At 44.0% G+C, this 11,803-nt stretch overlaps 2 protein-coding genes across 10 annotated transcripts in view; one reads left to right on the forward strand and one right to left on the reverse strand.

Annotated features, from left to right (window-relative positions):
* The window catches only part of Arel1 (apoptosis resistant E3 ubiquitin protein ligase 1), a 67,388-nt gene extending 62,104 nt beyond the window's left edge, over positions 1–5,284 (reverse strand). For 5 of the 9 annotated variants that reach the window (XR_002818564.1, XM_023703639.1, XM_023703644.1 and 2 more), the window contains exon 1: positions 5,127–5,283. The gene's annotated coding sequence lies outside the window, so the exon portion shown is untranslated. The other 4 variants (XM_023703650.1, XM_023703633.1, XM_023703638.1 and 1 more) reach the window with 4 other exon arrangements.
* Positions 5,285–5,315: 31 nt separating this feature from the next.
* Fcf1 (FCF1, rRNA-processing protein) overlaps positions 5,316–11,803 on the forward strand; it is a 25,303-nt gene continuing 18,815 nt past the window's right edge. The window contains exons 1-3 of the mRNA XM_023703654.1: positions 5,316–5,386; positions 5,636–5,703; positions 8,746–8,894. Coding sequence (XP_023559422.1) covers positions 5,384–5,386; positions 5,636–5,703; positions 8,746–8,894 — 220 coding nt within the window. The 5' untranslated portion in view covers positions 5,316–5,383. The remainder of the gene's footprint in view (positions 5,387–5,635; positions 5,704–8,745; positions 8,895–11,803) is intronic.

An 11,803-nucleotide genomic window follows, 5' to 3' on the forward strand; every position in this document is an offset into this window, starting at 1 on the left:
TTTTTTTTTTTTTTTTTTTAGAACTGACAGTTTTTGAAATCAGCAAGGATGTGCTTGATTTGCTCTGCAGCCCCCCGTCATAAACGGTTTTACTCTTTCTGGTCTTTGTTCTTCAAGTTTGCCTTTGATTGATTTCATATAATCTTTGATGTATTTCTCGTAGGCCTCTTTTGTGAAGCTGGCTTCCTGCAAGCGATGGTTCACTACAATATCTACACCAGTGACTGCTGTGCTTTCGGTGCCTGCGCCCTCTGGGCCTTCAGCGGAGGCCCTGCCACCAATGAGCGCGTCGTCAGGGGCACCCTCTGTTCTACTGACCATCTTGCCCTCCACCTCCAGGCACAGCCCGTCCGCGATCTCCCCGATCTTGTAAATGTCGGAGAACATCTCATCGTGGCTGATGAGGTCCCGGTAGATAATCATGATGGTGGCTGAGGGAGGTGGCGGCCACGCAAGCTTAGCAGGAGCTGGGAGCTCAGAGCGAGCGCGGTGCAGCCGAGCGGCGCTGGGGGGGGGGCGGGGAGCGGGCGGAAAAGGCCGACTCAGCCGCTCCCCAACCTCATATAGAGGGCCAACAAAAATTTAACATTATTCTGTTTGGGTATTTTTAAAGGGTAAGAATTTAATACACTACTTCCTTTACCCTGATTTTCTTGTACAGGGTGGACTCCACTGTGTAATCCACATGACTAAAGCAGGCCCTGGCGCTCCAACCCCATGGTAGGTCGGAAGCTTAGATGACCCTGGGCCACTGGATCTTGGCTACTACAAGAAGATTTTAAAACTAATTCTCTGAATCTGACAAGCCGTCTCCCTCAATAAGTCTAGGAAGTTATTTCATTAGTTGTGCATGAAGTGTCAGGCAAATGGCCAGATGTGCAACCCAGGGAGGTAAAACTAGAATTGTCACATATACACTTAAAAACCAAAAATTTTCTTTTATTATGATCCACTACTTTTAATTCTATTCTTTTTTTTTTTTCCTCCCGGAACTGGGGATTGAACTCAGGGCCTTGTGCTCACCAGGAAGCGCTTATTCTACTGAGCCATCTCCCCAGCCCCTCTATTCTTATTTTTAAGGAAAACAAATCATTTATATAACTGAAAGGAAGAACGCTAAATGAACATTTTGTGGTTCTATAAGATTCCAAGAATCAGGCATGGTGGCCACATACCTGTAAATACAAGCCAAATGCCTATAATCCCAGCACTGAGCAAGACTGAGGCAGGAGGATGGCAAGTTCAAAAGCCACATGGGCAACTCAGGGAGAAGCTGTCTCAGCAGGGCAGGGTGGAATACAGGGGTGTAATTTGGTAGTACAGTGTCCCTGGGTTCACTTACCAGTACGGGGGGAGGGGAAAGAGGGGAATTTCAAGAAGAGAAATTCAATTACACGGAAATAACAACTTAACATGGATTGATTTAAAGGAGACACTCAGGGCCAGTGAGATAACTCAATGGTCTAAAGCGCCTGCTTAGGCAAGCTTAGGCAGGCACAGGGGACTGTGGTTCAATCCCTGATACCGTATTTCACGCCAGCCCCACCTTCAAGGTGGGCTGAGCTAGCCTAAATAAATAAATAAATAAATAGGAGACACTCAATACTTAACTTACTCAAAACAAAATTTCTGCTAACTTAATAGTCAATGTTACCAAATAAGGATTTTTATTTTCTTCAAATGTGTATTAAGAACCTACCACATGCCAAGCAATACACTGGATCCTGAGGATTCCAAAGAATGTAATTCCCACCCCTTTAGACACACAGTTTAGCAAAGCAAAGGTACAGGTAAATAATTATAGTTCCATATAATAATAAAATCTATGACATGAGCACAAGGTGTTATCAAAGCGCAGGATGGACAATTTAATCAGCATTAGTTCTTAGCTTCTCAGGAAACTTCCCATCACCTTCCTAGAGAAGAGCCGATCCTTTCACAGATCTTACCAGTTCTTTGGGAATCAAGGAATACAACACTTTCCCTATGTAGTATTATTTATGTTCATGGCAATGACTTTTACTCAGTACTAGTCAAAGATTACTGAACCACAGACACGGCATAAAAAAGCACTTATTGGAAACCTCAATCTATTTGTCAAAATTACACATGGTCTAACTGCAATGTGGTATTCTGGACTGAGTTCTGAGACAAAAAGAACAAGTGGAAAAATTTCTGAAATCCAAAAAAGTCTGCATTTAATAGTATCGTACCAATGTTAATTTCTTAGATGTGACAGATGTATCACGGTTATGTAACAAGTTATTAGGAGGAGCTGGATGAAAATGATCCAGGAACACTCTGTACTATCTTCCCAACTTTCCCTAAGTTTAAAATTCTTCCAAAATAAAAATTTTTCTTGCTTACATATGGTGCCTCACTTCACATTCTTATTCCCCTAGGCTAAAACATGAAAGAATCTTTTTCAGATCCTTTCTGTAATCTACCTGCACATCCCAGCTGAGATACCTTCTTCACCAAGACCTGGAAACTAGATTCCACCAGGGGCACACTCCTACAATCCCAGCACTCAGGAGGCTGAGGAGGGTCAGCCTGGGCTACACAGAGCTCAAGGCCAGCCTAAACTACACAGTGAGATTCTGTCTCAAAAAAAAATTTTTTTTTGAAGTTTATCAACATTATATAATTTCTAAGGGCCAGCCAGATAGCTCAGTAGATTAAAGCACCTGCAAGCAGGAGCGTGGGTGGGGGTGGGGTGGGGGGAGGATTTGATTCCCAGGTCTGCCATGCTGGACCTGCCCATAGGGCACACTGAGACAGCAACTGAGATTGGACATGGTGGCGCTCACCTGTAATCCCAGCACTTGGGAGGCTGTAAACAGGACAATCACTACAAGTCCGATCTAGTAGTGAGACCCTGAACACCCTGAGGACCCTTCCCTAAAAATACAGAAAAAAAAAAAGCAACCCATTATATAAGTTCTAAAATAATACAACTGTATCAAAGTACAACTGGCATAAATTTCCAGCTCTATTAGCTGGAAGGCACACAACACAAAATAACAGAAAACATTTGGATGGGCACAGGAGAAGGCTTAGTAGAATAAGCGCTTCCCTGGCAAGCGCAAGGGCCAAGTTCAATCCCTGGTTCTGGAAAAAAAAAAAAAAAAAGAAAGAAAGAAAAAATTTGGAGCGTTTACTTAGTGGTAGGCACTATTCTAAGGGCTTCATCTTTTAAATATGGGTATGATAACATGAGTCCTGATAACATGCCTGTAAGGATGTTAACATGTAAAATAGTCTCTATTTTACAGATGGAGAAAGCTGAGGCACAGATAAAGTCACCCCACTGTCATACAGCCAGTAAGAGGCAGAGAAGGAATTTTTAAATCCTCTGACCTATTACCCCAAAGTTCATGCTCATCATAACATCATCTTACAGTAGGAGTATACAATGGTCACCTTTTTCTTTTAACCTGTAACTTCTTCAGCTTCCAAACATTTTAGAACAGCATCAAGCAGTAAGAGGAACACAAGCAGGCAAGTCCGGATGTGTAGTTCAGTAGTAGATGGATAGTAAATATGAGGGAAGCCCTGGGGGTCTCTGGATTCTAGCCCACAGGATTAAATCCCCTCCCAAAAAACAGCACAAGCTTTGGGATCAAAGAAATTCCTCAACAGAGTCTAGGCTCAACATCCCCATACAAAAAAATAAGGCACTTAAGTTATTGTGAAAAATCAAAGAAAGCAGCTGTCATGGCTCATGCCTGTAATCACAGCACTGTAGGAAGCTGTGACTGCAGGACGGCCAAGTTCCAGCCTACCCTGAGGATTATACTAAGACCATCTTAACATAAATATAAAAAAGTGTTAGTGTGAAAGCTCAGTGTGAAAGCTCTGGGTTCAATTTCCAGGACAGGGGTAAAAAAAAAAAGTCAAGCGTATAATACAAAGTGCCAAATTCAATACACAGGGTAGAGTTCTATGGGGCTTTTTGGTTTGCTTGGGTTTTTTTTGTTTTGTTTTGTTTTTTGGTTTTTGGTTTTTTGTTTTGTTTTGTTTTGTTTTTGCGGAACCGGGGATTGAACTCAGGCCCTTGTGCTTGCCAGGCAAGCACTTATTCAACTGAGCCATCTCCCCAGCCCCTGCTTGTTCTTTAAATGACGGGCTCGTTTTGTAATTCAGGATGGACTTTAATTCGCCATGTAGCCCGGGCCTGCTTCCGACTTTCGGTGATCCTCCTGCCGCTGCCTCCGCGGCACAAGAGCACGGACTACAGGCGGGCACCTGTTTAGAATGGGGGTTCTTAATATGAAGTTTGCAGTCACCCAAAGGGTCCATAGATAGGCTTCACGGCCTACAAATCTTATCAACTGTATGACTGTGTATGTATATCGAGTTTTTAAAGAATTGTCCCTGGTTTTGCACAAATTTTCAAGACAATACAACTGATCTCCAAAAGGTTAAGAGCTACTACATTACATGGCAGGTCCTAAGATGAATAATAATAATAAACAACTATCTCTTGTTCTCAAAAATTCTCCCTTTTTCCTTCGAGGAAGGCACAACTGTGCAGGCTTCACAACTGTCACCACGTTTTCCTAGCTTGATACACAGCAACACACACAAGTTTGCTTGGTTTTATGTATTCGGCACAGGGTTTCACTTCCCATCTCGGCCTCCCCAGCGATCGCGCCGGCTCTCGCACCCAGCTCGGGGAGGCCGGGCGGGCGGGGCTGGCGGGGCCGCACGCCGCCGAGGGCGGACTCCCGGTACCTGCGCAGGACGAGCAGGCGCTCAGTGCGCTGAGCTATCTCGCCGGCCGTAACGTACGCAAGTGTATCCCTTAATCTTCTGGCGACAGCCGAGAGGTCCCACGCACTGCTTCACCTACCGCATCACCGAAACGAAAATACAGTATTTACTCGCGCAGAATCGTCCACCAGGGTACATGGACCACCACGCAGACCAAAAACAAAAAGAACAAGGAAAAGAAAGCCTCGGGACAGGACGACAGGCACCTGACAGGCCAGCGCTGGGGTATAAAGAAAAGGTTTCCCGAAACTACCGGGCTACCCAGGAGTTCGGCCCCCCACCGCGTCCTCCCTCCGGAACTCCGGCGCGGGCGACCACCCGGGTTGTCTCGGGCTAGCGAGAAACTTTACCCGAAATGAGGTCTGCAGCGCGAGGGAAGGCCCAGCCCCGGCGTCTAGGGAGGCGGCGGCAGCAACCCGCAGCACACCGGCCTCAGCCCTCCCCCCAGGCGACCCGCTGTGGGTCCGCTGGGGCTGAGAGCCGGCTCCGGATTTTTCCGTTCCTCTAAAAGACTTCCGCTTCCGGGTCGCATTTCTGGCGGCTGGTGTGAGTGACGTCGAAGTCCCGCGCCGGGGTGATTCCGGAAGAAGCGGACCGCGGCGTGGACATGGTGAGGAGAGCGTGCCCAAGGAGAGACTTGGCAGATCCCCTTTGCGGCGAGTAGGGAGGGCTCGGCGTTCGGCCGTATTTCCTTCTCCAATGGGAGATCTTACCTGTTAAGTTGCTCCGAATGGAGACTTTCAGCGAGCGGGAAGAGGTGGGTGTTTGAGGGAGGAGGTAAAGGGGATGGACAAAAGAAGGAAATTTACAAGATGAAATGTATTTCCCATCTTTTTAACTCTAAAATTTGTATTTCAAGGGGAAACAAAAGAAAACAAGAAAGTATGCGACCATGAAGCGAATGCTTAGTCTCAGAGATGAGAGACTGTGAGTTTCCGAAATCCGCGGGTTCTTAGGCTGCCTGCAGATAAGAGTCTCCAAGGGATAAATACTGAAGGCTTGTGTTATTTCGTTTTCGCCTATATTATTGTGGCTTAGGTTCAGATAGCATAATTAAATGTATACCTAGCTAAGCGATTACACTGGAAAAGGCGGTGGAAATTATTAAATGTTTACCTTTTTCTAGCCTTTGTGTATCGTCACATTTAATCCTCGTAACATTTATATGAGGTAGATATGATTGTCTTTGTGTTCTTATCATTACACTTGCACACCGCGTTGGGGAAAAGTGTTTCTCATTTTGGCCGTGTATTACTGAGCTCAGGGCCCCAGGTCAACTCTCACACAGAAGACTGAAAAGGCAGCTCTGAAAGTAGATTTTGAGCCTTCATATGAGACCTCCTGACAAAGAAATTATCATTAACAATTTTTTGGCCTATTAGTTTTACTGATTGTGTTATTTCTAACCGACTTCCCATTATGGTTGTTTGCTCAGAAAATATATGCCAGTATTAACATAAAGATGTCACAAAGTAAGATTTCCTCTGTAGGTTAAAAAGAAAATGAGAATTTTGAATGGAATTATATGTGATTTCCCCCCCCTCTGGATTTGCTTTCTCTTCCAGCAAAGAAAAGGATAGATTAAAACCTAAAAAGAAAGAAAAGAAAGATCCTAGTGCTCTAAAGGAAAGAGAAGTGTGAGTATTCAAAGTTTTCAAAGTTTCCTTAAAAGTATGAGACTTGTTCGAAAAGCATATACTTCTAAGAAATTCAGACTTTCAACTGGGTATGGTGGGACATACCTGTAAATCTTAGCAATCGGGAAGGCTAAGAACTCTTCTTCATTATTGATGGGAGTGTAAATTGGTACAACCACTACAGAAAGCAGGATGGAAATTCCTAAAAAAAAAAAAAACCACCTAAAACTAGAAGTTCCGTTTGACCCAAATGTTCTCTTCAAAAAGCAACATACCACAGTGATATATGCATGCCCATGTTTATAGCAGCCCATTTTTTTTTTTTTTTTTGGAACTGGGGATTGAACCCAGGCCCTTGCACTTGCCAGGGAAGCGCTTATTCCACTGAGCCATCTCCCAGGCCCAGCACAGTTTATGATAGCTACACTTATATATCTATTTAGAACAGGGTCTACGGGTCTTGCAGGCACATGCTGCCACACCCCATCTCAATTACCATCTCAGTGCGCCCTGGGGGCAGGGCCAGCATGGCACATTGGGGATTGAACCCCAGCTGCTGCGCTCTGCCTAAGGAGGCGCTTTAGTCTGCTGAGCTATTTGGCTGGCCCTTATAATAGCTAGATCTTGGAAAGAGCCCAAATGCCTAGCAAAAGATGATTGGATTAAGAAAGTGTATTTATATACAATAAAGTAGTATTCTGTAGGGGCCAGGGAGATGGCTCAGTGGAATAAGTGCTTTCCTGGCAAGCACAGGGTCCTGAGTGCAATCCTCGGTTCCACCAAAAGATAAAAATAAATAAAAAAAATAAAGACTTTGAAAAAGTAGTATTCTACTGTAAAGAAGGATAACTTTGAGTCATTTGTAGGTAAATGGACGCAACTTGAAACCATAATTTTAAGAAATAAATAAGGTACACAAGTTTAAATATCATTGTTTCTCTTGTGTGAGAAACCCTGTAGACGGAGCAAAATGGAGGATATACACTGGGAAGTAGAAAGAACACGTTCTGATGAGAGAGGAACAAGGGAAAGAGGGAAAGGAAAGAAAAGGGATAAAAAAGAATGGAAGAGGAAAAATGGAAGTAAAGCTTCTATAAATGGGAAGGGGAATGGTGAAGAAGAATTAAGATATGTTCTGTAGAGGTACAGATTCCTTATGATGAATGTGAATGTGATCATTGTGTGTGGCAAATATGTGCCAACAAAATTTTCCTTTTAAATAATTGCCATCACTTAACACACTAACATTCTTTCACTGAAAAAAATAGGAGTTGTATTTTCACAATAGAAGTCATTCTTTTAAATAAGCATAATTAAGTTTTACAAAAGCCTTGGGACACTTTTATTTTCTCTTTTTCTCCTGGATTGGTAGTAGCTATGCCATCACCTGTGGATTTTGGTCCATAATTAGCATGTGAACATCTTTGACTTAGATAAGAAGTGGGCCCTGCTGCAGTATGTAACCCTAACAGTGCACAGACTAGTCCCCATCACATTCTGTGCAACCCTTTTAGGAGTCTATGAGGGGGGAAACTCACCATAGTACCATTCTAATCATAGGGGCCATATTCTACTCATTTGTGCCCATTATGCTCTATTCCTGATTGCTTTTTTTGTTTTGAGACAAGGTCTTGCTATGCAGTTCAGGTTGGTCTTGAGCTCACTTTTTAGGCCAAGTGGCTCTAAAACTTTCAGTGATCTGCCTGCCTCAGCCTCATGAATGCTGGGATTGAATGCTGGAATTATAGGTTTATGTCACCACGCTCGCTTGGCTTCTGACTGCATTTTGAAAGTTGTGGCAAAGCATGCTAGTGGACCTGAGATTAAGATGTATTATTGCTTTTTTCCTTTTCTTCTTAGAATTTATCTTCAATGAACAGAAGAAAAGGAGCTTAATATAGGACTGGGGAGGTAGCTCAGTGGTCTAAGCACCTGTCTGGCAAGTACAAGGACTGGGTTTGATCCCTGGTACTGCATGCCATGTAAGGCCCGGAACCCTGGGTGTGCCATGTTGCCCCAAAACCAGGCGTGGTGGTGTAGGCCTGCAATCCCAGGACTAAGACAGGAGGATCACTATGAGTCTGAGCTGTGTAGTGAGACCCTATACAAATCAATCAATCAATAAATGAATTTTTAAAATTAATTTTAAAAAGCTTAATATATATTGAACTGTCCCAAGCAGAAACTTTTTTTTTTTTTTTTTTAATATCAAAGTATCAGTGTAGGGGCCGGGGAGATGGCTCAGTGCAAGGGCCTGAGTTCAATCCCCGGTTCCAAAAAAAAAGAATCAGCATAGACTTGACTTTGTATCTTTATTTTCTTCTTTCTTCAGCCCCCAGCATCCTTCCTGCTTATTCTTCCAGTATAATACACAGCTGGGCCCACCTTATCATATCCTGGTTGATACCAACTTCATCAACTTTTCCATCAAAGCCAAATTGGACTTGGTACAATCAATGATGGACTGTCTGTATGCCAAGTGTGAGTATCATATGTCCACATTTCTGTAACATTTGTGTAGGTTAATCATATCAATTTATGAAAAGAGGGAGATGGGGTCCCTTTAAATAAATTCTGGGGCAGGGGAGATAGTTCAGCAGCATAGACGCCTGCCTGACAAGTGCAGGGTCCCGAGTTCAGTCCCCAGTACTGCATGCCGTAAAGAATAAACTATGAACTAAATGGGGACAGTTTGCTCCTCCTGCTTTAATCTTACTGTATTGTGCTTGTTTTCCTGCGCTTCAGATACTCCACTTTATACAAATTGAGTTTGCGGCAGCCTGGAGCAAGCCTCAGAGCACCATTTCCCAACAGTGTGTGCGCACTTCATGTCTCTCACATTTTGGCAATTCCCATGATATCTCATTTTTTTAAAAAATTTTCTAATATTTTATTTTGTACAGAGACTCACTACACAGCACAGAATTGTAGTAATCTTCCTGTCTCAGCCTCCCCAGTGCTAGGATTACAGATGTGCACCACCACACCTGGTTTTGGTGGCCAGCTTGTCACTTCCAGAGTCCCAGGGCCAGCATTGCATGCGGTTCCGGGACTCAAACTAGGGTTCTTGCACTTGACAGCCAGGCACTTAGACTGCCAAGCTATCTCCAGCCCCTTTCCTTTCCTTTCTTTTTGAGACTTGGTCTTGCTATGTAGTTCAAGCTGTCCTCGTACTCATAGCAGCCTTCCTGACTCCACCTCCTGAGTGCTGGGATGACGGGCGTGCACCACCATGCCCAGGTTCTGTGCTTTGTCTTATTGTATAGATGAGGGTGCTTTCTTTCTTGGGTTGCTCTGTCTTGTGGCTGGCTCAGCCCAGCCTAGGGGCTGGACTGGCAAGGCGCGCGGTACCAAGGGTCAAACTGCGGTCGCTGCGCACTTGCCTAAGCAGGCACGTTAGGCCACTGATCTCTGTTGCTGCCCAAGTGATGGTGCTTTGTGATCAGTGATCTTAAATGTTACTATTATAATTTATGTTTTGGGGAACCATGAACTGTACCCCTATAAGATCGTAGGCTTAATAAATACGTGTGTGTTCTGGTTGTTCCTGATCTGCCATTTCCCATCTCCTTCCCTCTCCTCAGGGCACCTTATTCCCTGAAACAATAGCATTGAAATTAGATTAGTTAATAGCCCTACAGTGGCCTGTAGGTATGTAAGTAAAAGGAAGACTCATGCATTTCTCTATTTGAATTCTGCCTAAAATGATTAATGAGTGAGGCTTGTTGAAAGCTGATATAGGCTGAATGCCAGTCTTCTACCAAACATCCCACCTATAATACAAAGGAAATATTCACGAAGAAAGTAAAAGTGCTACTCCAGTGAAACTGAACTGCCACTGCGGCCAGGGAGAAAGTTTTAGTGGTCTATATGGAATATCAAACCAATTAGAGTATTCATACTTCTTTGAGCCAGTGCCTAATCCAGAGCAAAGCCCTAACTTCCTTCAATTCTATGAAGATTGTGAGAGGTGAGGAAGCAATAGAAGAAAAATGTGAAGCTAGAGGAAGTTGGTGTCATTTTAAGGACAGAAGTCGGGCTGGAGAGATGGCTCAGTGGTCTAAAGCACCTACTTGGAACAAGCTTGGCAAAGCACAGGGACCGCGGTTCAATCCCCCAGCACCACATGCCAGCCAGCCCCACCCCCTGGTGGGCTGAGCTGGCCACACACACACGCACACGCACACGCACACACACACACAATGAATAAATAAATAAATAATTTAAAAGGACAGAAGTCACTAAGCACACGCAAGTGTAAGCGCTACAGCAGGAGTAGAGCAGGTTCACTGGAAGAGCTAGGTGACATGGTTAATGAAAGTGGCAACATTAGGAAACAAAATTTCAGTGTTGACAAAACAAGTTGGGAAGATAGCTCTGTGGTGAGTACCTGCCTGGCAGGCACTAGGACCTAGGCTTGATCCCAGGTATGCATGCTGTGCCGGCCCCAGAAACCTGACCCTGTACCAAAAAAAGATTTTAAAAAAGAGCCTTCTATTGGGAGAAGATACCATCTCAGACTTCCACGGGTGGAGAAGAGCAGTCAGTGCTCTGCTTCAAAGGTTTACAGGACAGATTGTCTCTTGCAGGGGCTAATGCAGCTGGTGACGTAAAGTTGATGCCAGTGCTCATTTTCCATTCCAAAAAATCTTTTTGTAAAGGGCCTGGAAATGTCTGTTTATTTATTTATTAGTATTTATTGTAGCCCCAGCTGGCCTTGAAATTACAGCGCTCCTCCCGCCTCAGTGCTGGGATTACTGGTGTGTGCCGCCACACCCAGCCTCCAAAAATCTTAAGACTCTATAAAGAGTCCACTGAATTTACTCTTCCTGTGTTCTGAGTGGAATGACAAAACGTGGTTAAGAACATGTTTGTTTACAGTGATTGTTGATTTTTTTTGAGGAATTGGACACCAAATCAGAACCTCGTACATGTTAAACACTTGCTCTACCACTAAGTCACATCCCAAACTCTTTCTGTTTTGAAATAGTCTCTTAAAGTTGCACAGCCTGACCACAGATTTAGGAACCTGCCTCAACCTCTGGAGCAGCTGTAATTACAGGCATGTTCTGCTATTCTCAGAGATTTGCTGAATATTTTAAGCTTCCCCAACTGCTTAGGAGAAGGAACTTCTTCAAAATATTGCCGTTTATTGACAATGCATCTTGTCACCCAAGAGATTGGTAGAGATGTGTAGTAAGGCGAATGTTTTCATCCCTGTTGGCACAACATCCACTCGGGTGCATGGATCAAGGAGTAATTTTTTTTAAACATATATTTTAGTACAGAATCTATAGGGTTGGGCTGGTGAGATGGCTCAGTGGTCTAAAGCACCTACTTAGAACAAGCTTAGCAAAGCACAGGGACCGCGGTTCAATCCCCCAGCACCA

Source organism: Octodon degus, unplaced genomic scaffold (genome assembly GCF_000260255.1).
Source record: "Octodon degus isolate 3935 unplaced genomic scaffold, OctDeg1.0 scaffold00007, whole genome shotgun sequence".
Classification (NCBI taxonomy): Eukaryota; Metazoa; Chordata; class Mammalia; order Rodentia; family Octodontidae; genus Octodon; species Octodon degus.